General features: G+C 39.4%; 2 protein-coding genes across 4 annotated transcripts; both read left to right on the top strand.

The window, feature by feature from the left end:
• The first annotated feature begins 12,360 nt into the window (after positions 1 to 12,360).
• LOC109052632 (neuroblastoma suppressor of tumorigenicity 1-like) lies at positions 12,361 to 17,234 on the top strand. 3 transcript variants are annotated; one of them, XM_042711592.1, is made up of 4 exons: positions 12,361 to 12,592; positions 13,201 to 13,381; positions 13,565 to 13,676; positions 16,699 to 17,234. In XM_042711592.1, exons 2-4 carry the CDS (start codon positions 13,209 to 13,211, stop codon positions 16,936 to 16,938), a joined length of 525 nt encoding a protein of 174 aa, XP_042567526.1. In that variant the 5' UTR covers positions 12,361 to 12,592; positions 13,201 to 13,208; the 3' UTR covers positions 16,939 to 17,234. The 3 variants fall into 3 exon arrangements, with proteins under 3 accessions (XP_042567526.1, XP_042567525.1, XP_042567524.1); XM_042711591.1 differs by having other exon boundaries at positions 12,361 to 12,664; positions 13,192 to 13,381; XM_042711590.1 differs by having other exon boundaries at positions 12,363 to 12,592; positions 13,192 to 13,381.
• A 1,944-nt stretch (positions 17,235 to 19,178) lies between these two features.
• LOC109046430 (transmembrane protein 88-like) lies at positions 19,179 to 23,442 on the top strand. Its single transcript, XM_042711593.1, has 3 exons — positions 19,179 to 19,287; positions 20,646 to 20,925; positions 22,655 to 23,442. Exons 2-3 carry the CDS (start codon positions 20,647 to 20,649, stop codon positions 22,880 to 22,882), a joined length of 507 nt encoding a protein of 168 aa, XP_042567527.1. The 5' UTR covers positions 19,179 to 19,287; position 20,646; the 3' UTR covers positions 22,883 to 23,442.
• The last annotated feature ends 1,013 nt before the right edge of the window (positions 23,443 to 24,455 follow it).

Here is a 24,455-nt window from a genome sequence, read left to right as displayed (position 1 = left end):
TGGTTTTTTTTGATTGAAATAATTTATGTTTAAGTACTAAAATGACTAAAACTCATTAAGTAAAAAATAAAGATGAACAAACAGACACAAATAAGAAAATAAAACTTGAAAGAAAAAAAAAACATTTTTACATTTTGTGTGCCACGTTTTCTAAGACTTTTCATCTTTATTTCAATTAAGGAAAAGTTTCAGTAGTTTAGTTAAACTTTTAAGTTGAAGTTACTTAAAATTACTTGAAAAAACCTGAGTAGTTTCAGTTTTAGTTAACACTTATGATTTAAAATTTTAATTTTTACATGAAAAACCTCAACTCAAAATGAACATGAGAATGTTTACATTTATCAGAATTCCACTTAAATTCCTCTCATCAGTTGTTAACGGAGTTAATTCAGCGCGGCCGTCGCTATAATCATCTCCTCAAACCCTAGTCTGGAACCCTCGTCCAGGCCAAGAACAACAAACGTCCTCAAACTTCCTGTTAGTCGTCTGCTCAACACGACCAGCTGAATGGATAGTTCTAGTTTCCCATCCGAGAGTAAACCTCAAAAACTCGTTGGTACTGCTGGACAAACACAAAACCCTGAACGCAGCGGCTCCGCGTCAGCGACAGCTCCGGCTCCTGACACCGCGTTTACACTCTGTGTGAGTGTGCGGGGTCAAAGGTCACAGGCAGACGCGACCCCTGAGCCTAGCCACCTGCTCCGTGCCGTCTGCTCCAGCAGAACATCTAAACACGCTGCTAAAGTTTCTCAGACACACCGAGCTTCACTTCAAGCACAAGTGAAAAGAACCTGCTGTTCCTCTCCAGAAATATCCAACGGCTCCATCCGCCGAAACACTGCGACACTAACACCCTGAACACCAAACTACAGGAGATCCGGTGAGAGTCGACGGAGCTGATGATTAAATACTGAGATCAACACCAGTCACAGCTAAACAGAAACACGTCAAAACTGAAATAAACACTCAACGCTGCAGTAGAGTTTCAAACCAACGCTAATGATGCGGATGACAATGATGTACATACCGGTCTAGTACTAACTAAAACCCTCAAACACTGAAATAAATATTAATAATAAACTCCAAAAAATACCACCTTAAACCCTCAAACACTAACATCCCCAACAAACCATCCAACGCATCCCTAAAATAACAAAACAATCCCTCCGAACACTAAACTACCTCAAATACTACATTCAAGAAGACCCAGACAAATACTGAAACCATCAAACACCATCTGAACACCTCGACAAAACATTCAGAACCACCAACACCTTCAGCCAAACCCAACTAAAGTACTTCAAATACTAGACACTAAACCAAACAAACACTCAACCCTTCAAACACTCGTATCCCTCTGACAGATAAACTCAGATTTATAAACACTAAACCCTGAAATACTAGCCCTTAAAACAAACTCCACAGTATTAAACTCCCGAACCCAAAACATTAATACTAAAACCCTCAAACACTAAACCCTAAAAATACCACTTCAAACCATCAGACGCCAACACCCTTCCAGCGTGATCACGAGTCCAGCTAAAAACTATATAAACTAGGGCTGTGCAAAAAATCAATTGCGATTGCGCACCTCATCAGTAAAGACGCTCATATCTCCAGCACGTGCGTTCAGATCAGGGTTGCCAGGTTTACACAACAAATCCTGCCAGTTGCTTCTCAAAACTAGTCCAAAAAACTACCCTAATCACGTTTCCAGGAGGTTTTACTGATAAAAATTGCATCCCGGGGTGTAAAATATACGTTTTTTGGCAGGGTTCACTTGGTAAAATTCACATTTTAGGGGCTAAACATCACGTTATTGGTATTGGGGTCCCTTCCACCCGCGGACATGAATAACAACCGCAGACTTGGCAACACTGGTTGGTTGGCATTTACTACACAGAGCCGTAGTCCATCGACAAGCTACACAAAATCGCGAAAGAATCGCATCCTGCGATGTTAAAATCGATTTTGTGTAGATTGTCGGAGAATTATGGCTCTGTGTAGTAAACGCCAACCAGTGTTGCCAAGTCTGCGGTTGTTTTTCATGTCCGCGGGTTGAAGCGACCCCAATACCAATAACATTATATTTAGACCCTAAAATGTGAATATTACCAAGGGAACCCTGACCAATAACATTATATTTTATCGCCCGGAACGAAACGTGATTGGGCTAGTTTTGGACTAGTTTTGAGAAGCAACTGTGCAGGATTTGTTGTGAAAACCTGGCAACCCTGATCTGAACGCACGTGCTGGAGATATGAGCGTCTTTACTGAAGAGATGCGCATGAAAATCACATTCGATTTTTTTCACAGCCCTTAATATAGGGTTTATATTTTTATTTGTTTTAGTAAACGAGCGATGGTTCCTCTAGATAAGACTCTGATTCCTCGGCCGGGATGCTGACGAGCTCCTGGAAGACGCTCTGAAACTCTGATTTGGACCTTCGTCCCGTTGTCCACTTCCCAGAGAAGTCCATCATAAGGAGGAAAATCCTGGAGTGTTTTCCTCACAAACCTTCACTTCTTTGACCGAAGACAGAAAGACATGAACATCTGGGGTGACACGAGGAAGAGTAAACCATTCTAGAAGTGAACTACTCCTTTAAACCCTCAAACCAGCCTTAAACACCTGAATTAGAGGAGTTTCAATAATAAGAGTGGAGGACTGCCTGACAGATAAACACTGAAATATGATGAAATAAACACTTATTTTACACAGCGCTGTCATTATGATTACTGATGAGGATTATGATGATATGCTTTAAAAAAAATTATATTATTATAAAAAAAATATGCAAATACTAAACTCATAAATAAAATATATATAAATACTAATCCTCAGAATTGCGAGACTCTCCGAGTGACTCTAATACTAAAACATTTAAACACTAACCCGAGAAACTGCAGCATTACACCCGAACAAACTCTGAACCCCGCGCTACTGGACTCAGTGTTCTGTTCTAGTGTTGTTCGGGTGTTTAGTGTGTACTGCAGTGTGTACTGCGCGCGGCGCGGCGCGGCGCTTCCTAAAACGGGCATCGGGCTCAACGCGCGTCCGCGGCGGATCTTACCATGTTTGCGGCGCTCGGTGGCGTTCTCTGCGGGACTGGAGGCTGCGGAGGCGGGTTCGGCTCGCGGTGCGGCTCTGTTCGGGTCGGTCTGGACGCGGTTCGGCTTCGACTCTCTGACGGAACCCAGCCCTGTCAGCGCTGCACTTCCTCATCCGGGATCCTGCGGGGGAGGGGCGCGACGCACGGCGGCGCTTGCAAATCCGGGTCACTCGGCTCCATGCCGCGAGGACCAATCACAGGCGCTTTAGTAAGGCATGACCAAATATAGAAGAAGAGGGGCGTGGTGAAGCGACGAGGGCGGAGAGCGGAGCGCGGGGCGGGCGGTAGAGGGCGGCAGAGAGCACGAAACAATAACACCACCCTCATTTATTATTATGATATGTTGAAATACTCATCTTGAAATCATTTCAATCATGAGAACACAAGACCAGAGGGGTGTTTTTGTTTTTTTAAACAATAGAAATTCTAAAGCTTTTGTTTTATATGTATTTTATATATTTTTTGCACTTTATATTTCCCTTGTTCTTTTTGCACTGTATTTGATTATGATTCAAGTAAAATATAATTTAAAAATATAACATTACAAAATATAAGATCTAAACAAAAACAAGCCAGAAGTTAATGGAACCACTACCACTGTTGTCATAATTCATACGTTTTTCATAAATAAATACATGATTTTTGAGAGAAAATAAACAATTATTTACATTTTATTTATTTTTAGTAACTTTGAATCACTATTAACTTCATATACTGCCAAAATTCATAACCTTTTTCATAAATAAATAATTTTTGAGAGAAAATAAACAATACATAAAACAATTAATTATTTACCTTTTATTTATTTTATTAACTTTTAATCACTATTAGTTTCATGTATTGTCAAAATTAGTAACTTTTTTTTTTATATAAATACATGATGTTTGAGAAAAAAACAGTAAGTAAAACAATTAATCATTTAAATATTTTTATTAACTGTTTTAATCACTTTTGGCTTAATATATTGTCAAACTTTAAGCAATTGAAATGAATGAGACAATAAAAATAAATGAACTGCTTTAATCAATAATAGTTTCACATCAGGATTCAGATTTTTCTGTGTATGAACAGGCTCTTAAATTGTTAAAACAAACCCAACACACAATAAATTAACACATAAAGATGATTATATCATTATATAAACGTCTTGGTGGCTTGTTACAGTGATAACTAAATTAAAATTCACGTTATTAACTTGTCAGCGTGTATTAGGTGTTTTAGGTAAAGGTTTCCTGACCGTTTCAGCTGGTTATAAATGTGAATATTTCTCAGTAAAATGTGATGGAGTGATTAATCCAGGGCCGTTTGGATCGGTCCAGGCATGTCTGCTGTAATTAAAACCCTGAGCTGCTTCATTCCACTTCTCTCTCTAAAGTTGATGTCTCGTGACATGGGGTTTTATCTTGTTTCTGGCTCTGACGGTGTGTTATGAATGCATGTGTCAGTCAAACTGCTGCAGCTCGAAGCTTCAGGCCTCGACGCAGGAACTTCTGCGCATGCTTTGTCTTGTCTTGTTGTTGTTGTTTATACTTAGTGTGCACTCTTGCAGTAAACCGCAGTACTCAAGGGGGCGACAGAGTTCCTTCGAGTTGCGCCGAACAATGCGACCACGCTAAAAATGCGGCGCATTATGAGTTGCGGTCACTTTTCTTGTGTAGCTAGCTGACGTGGTTTGTTTCGGGCCTTGCTGTGTGTTCGGTGTGTGTGCTGGCGTGTCAGGGTCAGAGCCACACATGTTTTTAATGTGTTTGATTTAACTTCTCTGTCCTGGACGAGATTGAATCGTAAAACATCTCAAGCAAAAAAGACGAGAAGTGAAAAAAAATGGCAGACTGATAATATGAGCAGGACGGATGGAGAAATGAAGGATTAGAGAGCGGTTTTACCCTCAGGGCTGCAGCTCGCACATGTGTGTGTGTGTGTGTGTGTGTTTGTGTTTAGACTCACGCTCTGCCAAACTACAGTCTTGAAGCTCTTATGCTCTGAGATCTGGCCTCAGAGAGACACTGAAACTGTGCAAATGATTCGACAAAACTACAGCATTGCTGTTCTAATCATCTTAGCTGTCTGTTTTGTTTTATTGCGTCACTCACTTTCAGTGTATACACTGTCTGTTCTACTGTTTCAGCAGTATGCCTACTGTGTACTCTGCGTGAAATACTGTTTCCCACAATGCACTGCACTTTCAGAATCGCAGAAAAAAGGTTTTTTTCATGACAAAAAAGAATTTCAAGAATGTAAACTCAGAAAAACTCAGAGACAGAAGTCAGAATTGCGAGAAAAAGTAAGAATTATGACATGTAAAATCAGAATTGTACGAAAAAAGTCAAAATTGCGAGATGTGAAATCAGAATTATACGAAAAAAGTCAGAATTGCGAGATGTAAAATCAGAATTGTAAAAAAAAAAACAGAATTGCGAGATGTAAACGTAGAATTGTAAGAAAAAAGTCAGAATTGCGAGATATAAAATCTGAATTGTACGAAAAAAGTCAGAATTGCTAGATGTAAAATGAGAATTGTATGAAAAAAGTCTGAATTGCGAGATGTAAAATTGTAATTGTACGAAAAAAGTCAGAATTGCGAGATGTAAAATGAGAATTGCAAGAAAAAAGTCAGAATTGCGAGATGTGAAATCAGAATTGTAAGAAAAACGTCAGAATTTGCGAGATGTAAAATCGGAATAGTAAGGAAAAAAGTCAGAACTTTGCGATGTAAACTTGGAATTGTAAGAAAAAAGCCTGAATTGCGAATGTGAAATCGGAATTGTATGAAAAAAGTCAGAATTGCGAGATGTAAACTTAGAATTCTAAGAAAAAAAGTAGAAATTGTGAGATGTTAAAATCGGAATTGTAAGAAAAAGTCAGAACTGCGAGATGTGAAATCGGAATTGTACGAAAAAAAGTCAGAATTGCGAGATGTGAAATCGGAATTGTAAAAAAAAAGTCAGAACTGCGAGATGTGAAATCGGAATTGTAAGAAAAAAGTCAGAACTGCGAGATGTGAAATCGGAATTGTAAGAAAAAAAGTCAGAATTGCGAGATGTAAACTTGGAATTGTAAGAAAAAAGTAGAATTGCGAGATGTTAAATCGGAATTGTAAGAAAAAAAGTCAGAACATGCGAGATGTGAAATCGGAATTGTGAAAGAAAAAAGTCAGAACTGCGAGATGTAAACTTGGAATTGTAAGAAAAAAAGCCTGAATTGCGAGATGTGAAATCGGAAATTGTATGAAAATAGTCAGAATTGCGAGATGTAAACTCAGAATTGTAAGAAAAAAGTAGAATTGCGAGATGTTAAATCGGAATTGTAAGAAAAAAAGTCAGAACTGGGAGATGTGAAATCGGAATTGTAAGAAAAAAGTCAGAATTGCGAGAATTGAAATCAGAATTGTAAGAAAAAGTCAGAATTTGCGAGATGTAAAATCAGAATTGCAAGAAAAAAGTCAGAATTGCGAGATGTAAACTTAGAATTGTAAGAAAAAAGTCAGAATTGCTAGATGTAAAATGAGAATTGTATGAAAAAAGTCAGAATTGCGAGATGTAAAATCGGAATTGTAGGAAAAAAAACAGAATTGCGAGATGTAAACTGTAAACTTGGAATTGTAAGAAAAAAGCCTGAATTGCGAGATGTGAAATCGGAATTGTATGAAAAAAGTCAGAATTGCGAGATGTAAACTTGGAATTGTAAGAAAAAAAAAGTAGAATTGCGAGATGTTAAATCGGAATTGTAAAGAAAAAAGTCAGAACTGCGAGATGTGAAATCGGAATTGTAAGAAAAAAGTCAGAATTGCGAGATGTGAAATCGGAATTGTAAAAAAAAAGTCAGAACTGCGAGATGTGAAATCGGAATTGTAAGAAAAAAGTCAGAACTGCGAGATGTAAACTTGGAATTGTAAGAAAAAAAGTAGAATTGCGAGATGTTAAAAATCGGAATTGTAAGAAAAAAGTCAGAACTGCGAGATGTAAAATCGGAATTGTAAAAAAAAGTCAGAACTGCGAGATGTGAAATCGGAATTGTAAGAAAAAAGCCTGAATTGCGAGATGTAAAATCAGAAGTGTATGAAAAAAGTCAGAATTGCGAGATGTAAAATTTGGAATTGTAAGAAAAAAGTAGAATTTGCGAGATGTTAAATCGGAATTGTAAGAAAAAAGTCAGAAATTGCGAGATGTGAAATCGGAATTGTAAGAAAAAAAAGTCAGAACTGCGAGATGTAAACTTGGAATTGTAAGAAAAAAAGTCAGAATTGCGAGATTTAAAATCGGAATTGTAGGAAAAAAGTCAGAATTGCGAGATGTAAACTTGGAATTGTAAGAAAAAAAGTCAGAATTGCGAGATGTAAAATGAGAATTGTATGAAAAAAGTCAGAATTGCGAGATGTAAAATCGGAATTGTAGGAAAAAAAACAGAATTGCGAGATGTAAACTTAGAATTGTAAGAAAAAAGTCAGAATTGCTAGATGTAAAATCAGAATTGTAAGCAAGAAGTCTGAATTGCGAGATGTAAAATTGTAATTGTAAGAAAAAAAGTCAGAATTGCAGGATGTAAACTTAGAATTGTAAGAAAAAAGTCAGAATTGCGAAATGTAAAATCAGAATTGTATGAAAAAAGTCAGAATTGCGAAATGTAAAATGAGAATTGCAAGAAAAAAAGTAGAATTGCGAGATGTTAAATCGGAATTGTAAGAAAAAAGTCAGAACTGCGAGATGTGAAATCGGAATTGTAAGAACACGAAAAATGTCAGAATTGCGAGATGTAAAATCAGAATTGCAAAAGCCTGAACTGCGAAATGTAAAATCAGAATTGTAGGAAAAAAGTCAGAATTGCGAGATGTAAACTTAGAATTGTAAGAAAAAAGTCAGAATTGCGAGAATTGAAATCAGAATTGTAAGAAAAAGTCAGAATTTGCGAGATGTAAAATTGGAATTGCAAGATGCGAGAATTGAAATCAGAATTGTAAGATCGGAATTGTAAGAAAAACGTCAGAATTTGCGAGATGTAAAATCGGAATAGTAAGGAAAAAAGTCAGAATTGCAGGATGAAAAATCAAAAATGTAAGAAAAAAGTCCGAATTGCGAGATGTAAAATTGTAATTGTACGAAAAAAGTCAGAATTGCGAGATGTAAAATCGGAATAGTAAGGAAAAAGTCAGAATTGCGAGATTTAAAATCGGAATTGTAAGAAAAAGGTAGAATTGCGAGATGTAAACTTAGAATTGCAAGAAAAAAGTCATAACTGCGAAATGTAAAATCAGAATTGTAGGAAAAAAGTCAGAATTGCGAGATGTAAACTTAGAATTGTAAGAAAAAAGTCAGAATTGCGAGATGTAAAATCAGAATTGTACGAAAAAAGTCAGAATTGCGAGATGTAAAATCAGAATTGTAAGAAAAAAGTCAGAATTGCGAGATGTAAAATCGGAGTAAACTTAGAAAAAGTCAGAACTGCGAGATGTAAACTTGGAATTGTAAGAAAAAAGCCTGAATTGCGAGATGTGAAATCGTGATTGTATGAAAAAAGTCAGAATTGCGAGATGTAAACTTGGAATTGTAAAAAAAAAGTCAGAATTGTGAGATATTAAATCAATGTAAAATCGGAATTGTAAGAAAAAAGTCACCATTGAATAATGTTAAGTCCGAATTGCGAGATGTAAACTCAATTGCAAGAAAAAGTCAGGATTGTGAGATGTGTTGTAAGATTTTAAGTCGTAATTTATGTATTGCGGGATTGTGAGACGTAAAATTTTGTTGTGTGAAATCAGAATTCAGGGAAAATGGACAGAATTATGAGTTTAATGAAATTCTGTTTATATCTTACATTTCTGACATAAATCTAAGCAGTCAGTTTTGTTTTGTTGCGCCACTCAGTTGCAGTGAATCTGTTTTACTATTTCTGCAGTATGCATTCTGTGCACTCTGCGTGAAAAACTGTTTCCCAAAATGCCCTGCACTCAATTTGACGTTTTCAAGTTACAAATGCCCATGTCTGTTTTTACGTTAAAAATCAGGTGTATAACAAGGTCTACTGTGTTCATTTATTGTTTCTAAAGCTTGTATGCAGTGTGTAGTTGTTGTTTTCCCCGGTCTGAGGGGGAGCAGCTGGATCCGGTGAGTTTGGTGGTATTTCCCTCTCTAATGAAGTCGAGGGGATGTTGTTTGGTGTTTTGCGGTTTTGTTTGACATTTGTAAGTTGTGTAATCGGTGCAGCAGCGGGACGCCGTGCTCAGCGACTCTGAATCCAATTAGAGGAGCGCAGAGAGAGTTTCTGGGTGCGGCTCTTCTGACAGGCTTTGTGTTCGGACGAGCTCTTCATCAAGCCTTTACTGTGGTGATACTATAGTGCTACTACGGTACAGCATGATTAACATGTATGTGCTAAACAAATGCCTGGTAAAACACGGTAATACCATGGTACGGTCTCCAACAAAACATTCCATCCCCAAACAATTTTTTTACAGGTTAATGATGTAATTTTATTCTATTTGAACTGAAATTCATGCATTTGTTATGCAGTAAATTCTCTCCTCAGTGCTGCTAACCGACTTATTTACCTTCACTCTCGTTCATGAGGCGTGTGGCTGACATGTGCTGTTTACAGGTTTAGAGGTCAGAGGTCACTGTCAGAACCCATACCCCCCCCCACCCGACTGACATTAAAACATGCTGGCCACATGTGTGTGTGTGTGTGTGTGAGAGAGAGAGAGAGAGAGAGAGAGAGAGAGTTGTATCCGATAGTAAAACAACAACAATTACATATGATATTAAATGTTTATGTATTATTATTAAATATTGTATAAATATGAGAATAATATAATTTTTTTTTTTAAATCGAATAAATAATATACAGTTTATTTATTTATTTGATTTAATAAAATATTTAATATTTTTCCCCTAAAATAAAACAGCAGATTTTACCACAGAATTGAGCTACTTTTACTCTGTTGCCCACAGGTTGTTTTTTAGTCCGCGGGTTAAGCACATTAAAGCACATCACTGAACTGTTAAAAATATTATTAAAATGTGTGTATGTGGGTTCTGGCACTGATATTATTTGCTGTCTGATTTGAATGATAAATGTTTAAAACAGCATCATTTTAGTCTAATTTATGTATAGTATTGTAGTATTTAATATATTTTGAGCCTTTATTTTTACATTTTCTGATTTAATGTTGGTTTTAATAGTTTTAGTAATTTTGTTATGACATAAAAGCATCCCATGATGCACCTCATGAATGTCCAGCCTGGTCAGAGCTGGAATCTAGACACAGAAGAAGCACAGATTTGAGAGGGTTTTCATTTGAGTCACATGTTTTCCTCTCTACATCATTCCCGGACTTACATGTGTGTGATTTCAGAGTTTCATCATGAGTCAGTGTGTGTGTTTATATATTTATCTGTCCATCTCTCTCTCACATGACCGGTAGAAGAGCCTCTTTATCATCATCATCATCATCACTGCTGGTTTTCATCACTTCCATCTGCTGAATGAACGCCGTGAGTCTGACAGGCGAACAGGCATCGTGTTTGAGTGCATGATGAAGTGCTTACTGTGTGTGTGTTTTGTGTGCTAATGAGTGTGTGAGCCGGACTCCCGCTGCTCTGGAATCAGAGCCAGATTCAGCACCTGCAGGAGAGAGAGAGAGAGAGAGAGAGAGACGGCTGAAACCCTCCTGATGAACAGATTACAGAAATCAAACGCTAGTCTGCCATATTAACACTCCAACATGACCGCAAACACATGCCATACACACCGCTGCAGGCTCTGATAAGCTGCTGTGATTATGTTCATATGAGAGTGTATGTGTGTGTTTGTGTTTTTATGTATTAAGTGTGCGTGTTTATATATATATATGTAGATAGATAGATAGATAGATATAACAGCCCCCTGGTGCAGCAGAATGTCAGGAATGTTCCAGAAAGCCAGTTGCAGTCGGAGCTCAGAACTTATTACTAACAGGTGAGAGAACATGAGTGTGTGCTGATGCCAGAGCCTCACCTGCAGAGAGACAGACAGGTGAACGTGTCGCTGCCTGTCTGACAGATTCTGCGGGAGCGCGTTAATCCCTCTCTCTCTCACACACACACACACACACACACACACACGGCATGACAGCGCAGGAATTCAAAACGTTCATGCATCACAGCACATGTCGATTGATTGATCTGAATCTTAAAGAGACAGTTCAGATAAAACATGAACGTCCTGTCATCATTTACTCGCCCACATGTCGTTTCAAACCTATTTTGACTTTCTTTCTTCTGCGGAAGATATTTAGCCATATGTTCATGCTGCTCTTGTACATCTAGTGAAAGTGAGCAGAGGCTCTTGAACTCCAGAAAGGTAAAAAAAAAAACTATGATAAAAGTTGTCCAGTTGTTCTGAAGTAATGTGATGTGAGAACTTTGGCAAAAGATTTTCTATCAGTTCCTCACACAATATAATCACACTTACTGTTGACATGACATGGCGTACTAAAAATGCAGTGCTCAAATGAAAAGAACAGTTTGGAAACATCTCTAAACCTTGCATCTTTTATTATTATTCCACTGGCTTGTATCTTGCATTTGTAAAATCAAAAATGCATTCTTTTTAGAATCTAGTGAACCATTCTTCAGACGACGGTTACGATCTGAAGAGCTTTCTGATGCTTTAAAGACAATTCATATGCAGTAAAACTGATACATTTTGCTAAACTTGAAACTATCAAATGAAGTCACTGAGTAATTTAATTTAACAATGCTACATTATTTTGAAGTTGCAATATGAAAATATGCAAAATGAAGAGTGTTTTGACACTGACACTGCTTTTTTACTGTGAAAAGCTGCTTTGAAACAATTTTTATTGTATAAAGCACTACTTTTCTGGTCATTTTTGCAGTTCAGCAACTTTGAGTGAAAAAGTGCAGTGTGAACATTCTGATAAACATCTTCATTTGTGTTCCACTGAAGACAGAAAGTGTGAAACAAGATGTTTTAAGTTATCATTCCATTTGAAACTCAATGTTGGCCTCCTTTATAAAGTGCCGCGATGGTATCAGACGGTAGAAACATGGTGGTTTTTGTCCTAGCGGAAGCTCAGATCACTTTAAAACCAAGAGACAGGGATCACATACTGAGAGTTTGAGTTTGTTCTGGATGCTGGTGAAGATTCAGATCAGATTGCAGGAGATTCTGACCTGCCAAATACACCAGCATCATCATCTGCCCGCCTACACACACACACACACACACACCTCACATCTGACCCGCCCCCAAAACACACACACACACACACACACACTCGGCGCTGGGCAGACTGCAGCGAACGGCTCCGCTGGCTGTGTGTTTGAGAGACACGGAGCGACTCATTGCGTTTCTTCTGACTGTGTGTGTGTGTTGGTGATGTAATTGTTTAACTCCAGCGGGTCATAACAGGGCGAATCATCCGTTAATCACCATATGAGATCCGTCAGCGGGACACCAGACACAGAGACGCTCGAGAAACCGTGAGTCTGCCTCGGATCTCCTCACTGAACTCTGCTGAAGTGTTTTTTGACTTCATTAGCTCTGTTTAATTGGTTGGTAATCAGTGTTGCTTGTTCTTGAACTTTAAGTTGAGAAGTACTTTTAATGTTACATAACTAAAAGAGACTTTTTGTGTCTGTCTGTCTCTCTTTCTGTTTCTCTTTGAAATGTAACATTGGATCCGTTGGTAGTGTTTTTTTTATGAAAGCAGGGCTTTGGTTTCTTGTGGACATGCTGTTTAAACTGCGTCTGTTCGCTTTGGCATAAAACAGAGGAGGCTTTTAAGACGCATGCTTTATTAGAGTCAGGTGGTATCAGACTCTGTCTGTCTCTCTCTCTGCCTGTCTCTCTCTCTCTGGTGTTCTGGACCGAGTGAACTACATTGTTCTTGTGCCTCGTTCTGTGATTGTGCGCCAGTTTCTGGCCATGTGAAGAGTTGATTACTCTCCATCGGTGCGAAACCGGCCAGAGCGAGTCCAGAACATTCAGCAGAGGGAACTGCTCTAATAAAACAAGATATATGAGGTTTAGAAAAGCAGCAGACGCATTCTTCTGAACTCTGATTTCAAATGATTTGCAGTCTTTTCAGGTTCGGCGATGTGGCTGCGCGTTCTGTTCGCGTGTTTGCTGCTTGAGTTCTGCGGCGCGGCTCCTCACGCTCACATCAACCGCCTCGCGCTCTTCCCTGACAAAAGTGCCTGGTGTGAAGCCAAAAACATCACGCAGATCGTCGGACACACGGGCTGCACGCCACGATCCATCCAAAACAGGTCACACACACACACACACACGCTGTTGTCCAGTTTAGGGAATTCTTGAATGTTTCTCTGAGTTCGTTTGACCAAAATAAACATTCAGCTGTTGAATATTTCCATACTTGAGCAGTGCAGCAACTATCACGTGTGTTGTGTGCTGTGTAGATGGTTCTGACAGTGTTGTGTTGTGTTTCTCAGGGCCTGTCTGGGTCAGTGTTTCAGCTACAGTGTGCCCAACACCTTCCCACAATCCACCGAGTCTCTGGTCCATTGTGACTCCTGCATGCCGGCGCAGACGCAGTGGGAGGTGGTGAGTGTGTCATCGTTAATCTCACTGTGTGAACTACAAACACTTTTATTAGCCAGACTTAAAAAGGTTCACGCCAAAACAACGTTTCTTTGGATTGCATACAGTATATTGCAATAGTAAAAGCAGCAGATATATAGTGTCCAAACTGCCATGCTTGAGCTGCATTAGTGAAAATTGTAGAAATATTATGAATACATTATAATATTTGTGTTGCAGTAGTGAAAACTGCATCCAAATGGTCACTTTTGATGCAGTTGTGAAAACTGAAGATGGCAGAATATACTGCGAAGAAATTATAATTATTGTGCTGCAGTAGTAAAAACTGCAGAAACACTGCATGAAAATTAAAAAAAGACTGCATCAAAATTGTCATATTTGTGCTACAATAGTGAAAACTGCATAAGTGCTGCATCTAATAGTCACTTTTGCTGGAATCGTGAAAATGGCAAACTGTGGAAATGTTGAGAGTGAATGATCATATTTGTGCTGCAGTAGTGAAAATAGGGAACTGCAGAAATATTGAGAGTAAATGTTAACATTTCTGCAGCAGTAGTGAAAACTGCAGAAATACTTAGTCAACAATGAAGTCAAAAATGGCAAACTGCAGAAATATTGAATGTTGATTGTAGATTTTGTGATTTGTTATTGGATATTGAAGATTGAATGCGTCCAATTTATCTTTTTTGTTGCAATAGTGAAAATGACACACTACAGAAATATTGCAAGTAAAGGATAACATTTGTGCAGCAATAGTGAAAACTGCAGAAATACTGAGTCCAAATGATTGCATTTGTGATGCAATAATAAAAACAAAAATGCTGCATCCAAATGGTCACTTTTGTAGCAATAGTGAAAATGGTAAACATCACAGATATTTTGACTAAATTACCATATTTGTGCTGCAATTGTAAAAATAGTAGAAATAATGCATCCAAATTGACGTATGCACTACTCAAAACTGCGGTAATACCGTGATTCAAGTGATTTGTGTGTGAGTTCTCTGGCGTGACGGTGAATTCTCAAAACATTTGAGAACACGTCCCGTGCAGCTACTCTTTCAGCCGGAGTGATAAATGCGTTCTGCCGCATGCCGCGTGTCTTGTCGTGTGGTGTGCTGTAACAACCAAGAGCTGCAAGCAGACCGCAATACCTATTTAACATCCAGCACAATGATTGATGGGCTCGCAGTGGAGCTTGAGTGACTCTTTATGAGGCATGTTGAAAGACAACAAACACACTCATCTGTCTTGTGCAGAGAACACGGCGTGTTTTCACTGTCATGCGTGAGTGTGTGTTGATTTTGTGTATTTACAGTATTTTGCGGAGGGCTTTAGTTCTGGCTGCTCAGCTGCCCTCTAGTGTTGGAGTTTATTTTGCTTTGCCTGGCAGAAGACGGGAATGTTTGACCACCGGCGATTTCGCCAGAGGAACACGCGGGAAGTGTGTGCGAGATATCAACATATGAAAATAATCACTTTGTTTGCCCTCTTTCTCACCCGCTGAGCTCTGGGAATCGTTGTATTGGTGCTAATTAAACCTTGTGACGCACAAAGAATGTGGAGGTTCAGTTCGACTTGAAAAGGTTTTGCTATATTTACACAGAAACATCATGTTCTGTTTGCGAGACCTCTCCTAGCGTTATCCGCTGACTCAAAGGGGCCACTCTCTGCTACTTATTATGTTCTTTTATACAATCTGGCTTTAATAGAAAGCAGTTCACGTTTGGTAAATAAAACAGACTCGGGCTTGTGTTGACAAAGACCTGCAGTAATGTGACAGCAACCTGATCTGACCCGCATTACCGACACTCGCTTACTGTAGACTAACGTTACACAGCGTCCTAACCAGACGCCATGCGGGTTTCCAGCGTAATTTCAAGAAAAACAAAACCACAGCCAATCAGAACATGTTTGGCTTTAATTTCAGACCATTGAGATTTCCCCCTTAAATGAGTACAGGGTACTTTCACAGCAACAAAGCAACCCAATGTCATTTTTTCCATGAGAGTTTGTGATTGCGAGGAGTGTTGTTAGTTTATATTGAGTTTTACCAACAGGCAATGTTTAGCCATTTAGCATAGTCCAGTTAACGACATCATTATTCAGGCAAGAACATGAGTCTCAAAAGTGTATATACTGACAACTTTTTTGCAAGCAGCACATTAACATAAAAGGACTCTTAACTTTGTTAAATAGACATGTTTTTCTCCTCATTTGCATTTCATTTACATATATTCATTTGGCAGATGCTTTTATCCAAAGTGACTTACAAATGAGGAACATCACAAGCATTTTGTCACAGTATTTGCTGCAAGGTTTTAAGAGGCATTACAGCCCATGTATGACCTCTGGTTGCGAAGCTCATATTTCCCTCAAATCTCCAACTTTCACCAACATGAATGTCGTCTGGTTGCCGGAAATTGTTACCTTTAATGTGGAAAAGATTGTTGCATTAATGCGTCGCAGCATGCTAGTGAACAGTAGCTGGGTTTCCATTACAGATTTGCGCAAAACTTTTGCGATATTTTAAAAATGAACCGATGTTATGCGTCTAAAAGTACATTTTTTTTTCTCTCGTGATAAGTCATGGCAACGGATGTTGGTAGGTCAATGTATATAGCAGCCACCGCGCTAGACACAGCCACTTCTGAAACATGGCGCGATAAAAATACTCCTTTTTCGAATTGTTTGCATTGGGCGTATTTTCATTTCGCAATTAAAAGGTAATGGAAACACATCTAGAGTTGCATCCCACATGTGTGTTGTCACAGTCTTTGCAGTATGCAAGGTTTCAAGGGAGGGATCTTTGGTTGCATCGCACCGCTGCACTTTTGCGTAATGCATGACTGCAGCAGCAACACTCTCTGAAGCTCATATGGAAAATCTCAGATCTACAACTCTCACCGAAATGAATGTCCTCTGGTTACTGTATTGCTGCAAATCACTTCCTTTAACATTGAAAAACTGTCTTTAGCATGTTAGTAAACACTGTTGCAGTCGAATCAAACTGTGTGTGTTTACAGGTGACTCTGGACTGCGCCGGCAGCGATGAAGCCCCGCGTGTGGATAAGCTAGTGGAGCGCATCCTTCACTGCAGCTGCCAGTCGTGCAGTAAAGAGAGCAGCCAGGAGGGGGCGCTGCTGCAGCTGTACCCTTCAGAGGGAGCGCTGGAGACGCCGTCGCTGCCAGACGCTGCACACACGCAGCACGCTCACATGCACGCCCACGCGCATTCTGACATACACACGCCCGAGGCGGGGTGATGCGCGCGCATACTTCACACTTTACAGCCTACTGAACTCTGACTCCCTCTCTGTCTGTCTAAAGCACTTTTTCACATAGAGATCATGACACTAACCAACACTTTATCACAGTCACTGAAGCTTCAGTCAGCTCTGTGAATAAATGCGCGCACGCACACACACACAATCGACTATATATTACTGAAGCATTCACACACGTTCAGATCTATATATCTCTGTAGCCAACAGGAACACGTACAATCAGACTGTGTGTCACGTATATAATATGGTTTAATCACAATAAAATGTGAAATCACCTTTATGTCTGATTATTTATTTTTTAATCTATTCAGTTGCATATCTGTCTCTAAACCTCATAGGCTGACTATGTAGGGAACATTTTAGAACACTCCTGAACAGAATGTAAGCAGCAACTTTATGCATCCTTAGCTAATGCACGTTATAATTCACAAGACAACCCCAGACTGCTTATACAATCACATGAAAATACAATTCAGCAGCCTACCTAAATGCATTTTATTTATTTTTGACTAATATTGTTCCACATTTGTATGTATATTTATGCTTGTTAGGACTATACAAACATATTCCCCATCTAGAGTGTTCTAAATCTTGCAAAATTCCATTTTAACTATGATGCTTCCTTAGAAGTGTGCTGCCTATGTTGACAGTTCTCTAGGCTTTTGAAACTGAGCTTTATAAACTCTTCACTGTACATGTTATTTCACAGCAGCTTGCAGGAAGTCATCCTTTAATGAGCAAGACCAACGCGTCTTTCGTGAGATAAGTGCTTTTGTGAGTAATAACAGATGTATATTTCATAATAAGTGCTGCGGGTCATCTTCGCCGTGTGTTATGTGAACTAGAGCATCGGTCTGTCTGTCATCAGTACAGTGATTGTCAGATGAAAAGGCTATATGGACATCAAGTGGTCCATCAATGTGTTTGCCATGGTAACCATCGGGGACAGTCTGTGATTATCGCTGGAGACCTGTGTGTGTGTGTGTGTGTGTGTGTCTGTGTGTGTCCTGAAAGTCTCGTTCGGCAGGTCACGACACCCATTCAGTCTGATTGAGTCCAGAAGAGAAATGGGACGCTTTCAGACCCACATTCAGAAGGAAGCTACAGGAGAAACACACATGTGATTATGGAGGGTTTCCTTTGACTTCTGTTGTGTTTATTTTGATGTCTTCACACAAGCATTTGTGAATTTTTATACATTTTATTAAAAAAACACACGTCAGACTGCTGAATGGTGTCTTGACTGATGTTGACCAGCAGGTGGCGCTGTGAGCACGTGTGTGTTTCCTCTGAATGTTTTTTGAATATTACTACTCACCTAGTTTTGTCTTTTTCTGTCTTTTTTTTCATTATTCAATTACCCGAAAATGCCCCATGAAGAATGATTTAATTAGCCATCATGCTTTCTTTCCAGTGCTTTATCTGTCCATCCCTGATGAGCTGAGCAGATGCGTCTCTTATCTCTCTAGCACAGGACTCTGGGAAGGGATGGAGCTCATCAATTTCATTATCAACTCATCTGTGATTAATCAAGTCAGTAAAAGAGTCATATATTTCGTTAGACGAGAATTCTTCATGTATGAATAAATTGTTGAAAAAAATGACTCATTTTTAACTTTTTTCTTATTAGCCTACAGATTGCAAGCTAGGCTAGCTTAGAAAAAACATCTAATGAGGTGCATTTCCTGGCAAGCTTCTTCAACCGTATACAACATGCTTACAAAACTGCACTTGGTGACTCGTGATCAGCACTAATTAGCTTCCACCATTAGCAATTAGCTGCCACACAGCCAACTTACAAAGTCACGACTCAGAAACCGTGAGTTTCTCTACTGATAACACACTCTTCGTCTTGGTTTGTCTTCCAGAGTTTAACTCAAGTCCCAAAATAAAGCATTCAATGATTAGAATGATGAACGTGTTGACGTGTAAACCAGCATGATTGTCAAAAATTTCCACAGTTACCTAACAATACCACACCTAATACTGTTTCTACGGTAGAACTTAATATTTACTTGATATTTGTCACTTATTTTAGAAAAAATTTAAACAACAAACTGACAGGAAAATTGCTAAAGCTTCTCACAGAGTTTAATGAAATAACATTATGATTTTACTCTAGTATCCATAGTAACTATATGAGGTTTTGCATTAAACTAGTTAAAAGGAAGAAAATGTGAACCTTTTCAGTGCTTTTAGTTCGATCGATGTCCTCAGATAGACCTCGTCTCTCTCTCTCTCTCTCTCTCTCTCTCTATCTCTCTCTCTCTGTCAGTGTGATGTTTGTATCCTCTGGATAACGGAATAAAATCAGCGCAGCTGCAGCAGGTAAGACACTGAGAACTTCTTCCTGTAATCCTCAAAAGTGTTTGTTTTTGTCGACTCAAACTCTTATTATTAACACTGATTGCTCTTTCATATGGAGAGGATGTTCGGCTCCAAACAGACAGAGGCTGCGTTTTAATAGTTAGCGAGCATAAAATGCCGTTGACTCGGAACGCGCCAAAAAAGCAGTTTAAGTGTAGCGCGCGAAAAATGCAGACTAGCTCAGTAACGGTTGAAAACGGACACGGACTGTTCACTTGCGTTTATTCAGTTCTGCTCTGATTCCCTAAGGGTCCAGACTGACTGGAGAAAGATGAATCCAGCTGAAGATAATCAATCCATCAATCAATGAATCTCGACACAACAGTTTCACGATTATAGACGACACTGACATGTCATAACATCGTCAAAAAGCTGCAAGTGTTTATAATCGTGAAATCAGTGAATTGTGCTTAATCGAAAATTAACCATGGATTTACCACAAAAAACAAAAAACAAACAAAAAAAAACATGGTTTTGCTGCACTAACCATAGTTTAACTATGGTATTTACAATAAACAAATGGTAATTAATATGCCAAAAAAAAAAAAAATGGTTACTACACTTTTACTACAATAAAACCATGGTTAATTGTAAAGAACAGATTTTATTCTGATCTCATATTGACTTTTATGTTGATTAGTGAGGTAATGCCCTGAAGTCAAGGCTTCGAAAATATATATGAATTATGTATTTGTGTTATGTTGTATTGTGTTTGTGTGTCAGGAAGATGAAACAGAACATTCAGTTCACTATAATCATCTTCATTTCCATAAACCTAAAAGCACCTCAGGCTATTCCCTCTCCATCTGTCTCTCTCTTCTTCTTTTTGTTTGACTGTGTTTTATGAAAGGTTTTTATTTTATATCTGATATTCATCTCTCCTCTGCAGGCATTTACCAGCTTTATAGTCATATTTATTGATGTATCTGACTCATATCTGTTTAGTTGTTTGCTGTCTGCAAAGAAATTTCATCAAATTTTGCTCCGATCCAAGCCACATTAATGTGTGATTAAAATGTGTATTTATGAACAGTCAGATTGTTGATCCATTATCAAGGACATGACGTGTATGTAATATCATGCACACCAGATTTTGACTGTCTGAAAAAAAAAAAAAAAAAAAAAAAAAAATCCAATTTAATCACATTCAAAACAAAATCTACAGTGTGAACAGTCAGAAATTGTATTTGGAAACTGATGTAAGTGTGAATCAAGTCAATTCAAGTTTACTTGTATTAAGCTATATAGGTACTGGATATATATTTAATATATCATATAATATGTATATGTTATATTACATTTATAATGTGTTTGTCTAGGATGTGTGGAATGACGGTGCTTTTAGATGATGGTGGAGGTGATGAAGACTTTGATGTGGGTGACGGGATCCGGATGCTACCGCCTCCTCCGGCTCAGTGTGACGGCGGGGTCTGGGGGGCCCGGCGGGGCCACTGCGGGTGTGTGCTGTGGACACTGCTGCTGCTGCTGTGGAACGTCCTGCTGCTGCTGGGGTGCGTGGTGCTGATGGTCCTGATCTTCAGCCTCATTCTGCTGCCCGCCGCCCTGCTGCTGTACGCCGGCTTCCTGTGCCATTCACGGGTAGATATGGCCACAAACACACCATACGCCCACAAAACATGCATACCTCCACAAACACACGGATTCACCTGCAAACACTCGCATACACCCACAAATATGTACACCCACAAACACAAGTATACGCCCGCTAACACACAGATATGCCCACAAACACACATATACACACACAAACACACATGTGCCAGCAAATATGCACAAATACACGCATACACCCGCAAACACACAGATATAACCACAAACAACATACACCCACAAACACACAGGTATGCCCACAGACACCTGCATATACCCGCAAACACACGCATAAACCCACAAACACATACATATGCCAACAAACACCCACAAACACACAGATATGCCCACATACACCTGCATACACCCACAAATACACATATATGCCCACAGACATACAGATGTGCCCACATACACCCGCATACACCCACAAATACACATTTGGTTCATAAATACACAGATATGCCCACATACACCCGCAAACACACAGATGTGCCCACATATACCCGCATACACCCACATATACACAGATATGCCCACATACACCCGCAAATACACAGATATGCCCACAGACACACAGATGTGCCCAGATACACCCGCATACACCCACAAATGCACATTTGGTCCATAAATACACAGATATGTCCATATACACCCGCAAACACACAGATGTGCCCACATACACCCGCATACATCCACAAATACACATTTGGCCCATAAATACACAGATATGCCCACATACACCCGCAAACACACAGATGTACCCACATATACCAGCATACACCCACAAATACACAGATATGCCCACATACACCCGCAAACGCACAGATGTGCCCACATACACCCGCATACATCCACAAATACACATTTGGCCCATAAATACACAGATATGCCCACATACACCCGCAAACGCACAGATGTGCCCACATATACCAGCATACACCCACAAATACACAGATATGCCCACACCACATCGCAAATACACAGATGTGCCCACATACACCCGCATACACCCAGATAATATCCACATTTGGCTCGCGGTCCAACAGATATGTCCACATACACCCGCAAACACACAGATGTGCCCACATACACCAAGACCCTCCACAGATAGGCCCACATACACCCGCAAATACACAGATATGCCCACATACACCCACAAATACACATTTGGCCCATAAATACACAGATATGCCCACATACACCCGCAAACACACAGATGTACCAGAATACACCCACAAATACACAGATATGCCCACAGACACACGCATACACCCACAAATACACAGATAGGCCCACATACACCCGCAAATACACAGATATGCCCACATTTGGCCCATAAATACACAGATATGTCCACATACACCCGCAAACACACAGATGTGCCCACATACACCCACATACACCCACAAATACACATTTGGCCCATAAATACACAGATATGTCCACATACACCCGCAAACACACAGATGTGCCCACATACACCCACATACACCCACAAATACACATTTGGCCCATAAATACACAGATATGCCCACATACACCCGCAAACACACAGATGTGCCCACATACATCCGCATACACCCACAAATACACATTTGGCCCATAAATACACAGATATGCCCGCATACACCCACAAATACACAGATATGCCCACAGACACACGCATACACCCACAAACACACAATATTCTAATGTTCAGGTTCTGTTTCTACAGGTTGTGGCTTCTCAGGCTGCTCTTTGCCATTACCTTGATGACAACAGTTGCTCTGCCCTCATCATCCTGGGCTTTGTCATGATGTCTCCGCTGGTTGTGGTTGCTGCCGCGACATTCTGCGCTATTCTCAGGCGGCTCCACCTTCTCTTATATTTTCAGCCAATCACAGTAGCTCGGTACCAAGGGCGGGGCTTGGGCTGGAAGCGGGACATCCATGTCTGGGTTTGACTGACAGACACACCCTCCATTCTCAGGTCAGCATCCAAGGTGACCTCTAGCAGCATTTATAGTGTAAAGGTCAAAGGGTGAGTGATGTCACAGGACAGCGAAGGCGTTACCGTAACTCTATAGAAACACAATCATGTAATGTGTAACACAATGTATATAATATATCCCTGAATGACCAAAATGTAACTCTGGAAATGTTTTTAAGAGAATCCTGTTTCAGCCAATTCAGTCTTTTCACAGTGTTACTGTATATTTAAATTATAAATGTGTTACCATATTAGATTATATGACTACTTTATTTCCACACAGGCTAGATTTGTTAAATCTGTTTGACAACAACAATCTCTTTGTTCTGAAGAAATCCAAGCTGTAACAGACTTCTATGTAACGCGATTTGAGTGTTACCAAACTGACGTTTCAGTGGTTAATGAATAAGTGTAGTAGTTTAGAGATGTGTTTACCCGCTCATCTCGATGTTTATATTAGTTGGTCAGCTGTGTGATTCAGATGTGCAGAAATGTGAATAAACCGACTAAAAACAAATCTGTGGTTGGACTTCATTTTGGAAAGTCTTGGTGAAATCTGAAGCGCGTATTTAGATCAGACGCGTCCCAAAAGCCAGCGCTGTAAAAATATCTCGCAATTATAAATTCATGAGGTTCAGAAATAATCCCCGTATATAGAACACAAGAGAAGGATGCTACATCATCCAGAAACTTCAGCTTTAAACATTCTGTGTAACTCTGGATGGAAGTTAATATGATTTAAATGCTCACATTATGCACATACAGTATGTAAAGTTTGTAACATTTATCATAATGATCACCATAACTCACAGATGTTCATTTGTTCTTGTGAAGCTGAGCTGATATTTGAGGTCAGTCTGTGTGTGATTAACACATTAACTCTTACACCGGGTCAGTTTTGAGCATGTGATTTGCATATGCAAATCTCTTAATGCCCCCCCCCACCACCTAACTCACTGTGATATATCACCATGCCAACAGACAGCGGCTGGACGTTTGCCATAGCAACATAATGGGATGAGAGAGGGGTGAGCTAATGACAAATAATGACAACCAGCGGAAAGATGGAGAGAGAAAGTTCTACATCTGGAAGTACCTGAGTCTCTATCAGAGCGATCGCTCACTGAAACAATGATAATTCTGTCATTCTTTCATCACCTCGTGATGTTCCAGTGCAATATAGTTTCATTCTTTGTGACCAAGACTATCAAACTGTAAAACAGGACAAAAACAAAGTTTCATATCATTAGTCTGCATTGTTCACAATTTTCTGTAGTTTTTATAGCGTCATTCACAAAATATTGCGACAGAAACAGAAGCGTCAGCTCGCTGTGAATGAGCTTCAGTGTAACAGTCTTTCACACATTCATATGATCAAATACTGATGTGTCATTCTCATCACTGTGGCACAGAGGGGTTTGTCTGAATGTCTCCTGTTATCATGATCAGTGAATTACTGACAGAATTTAAATATTATATATGAGCATAGAGTGTTGTGAGTGGTTGCCAGGATGTTACTATGGCATTTTAGGCGTTTTTGTGGTTGC

Source organism: Cyprinus carpio, chromosome A22 (assembly GCF_018340385.1).
Source record: "Cyprinus carpio isolate SPL01 chromosome A22, ASM1834038v1, whole genome shotgun sequence".
Taxonomy (NCBI): Eukaryota; Metazoa; Chordata; class Actinopteri; order Cypriniformes; family Cyprinidae; genus Cyprinus; species Cyprinus carpio.
The sequence above is the reverse complement of the archived record's forward strand: the minus strand, read 5'-3'. Positions and strand labels throughout refer to the sequence as shown.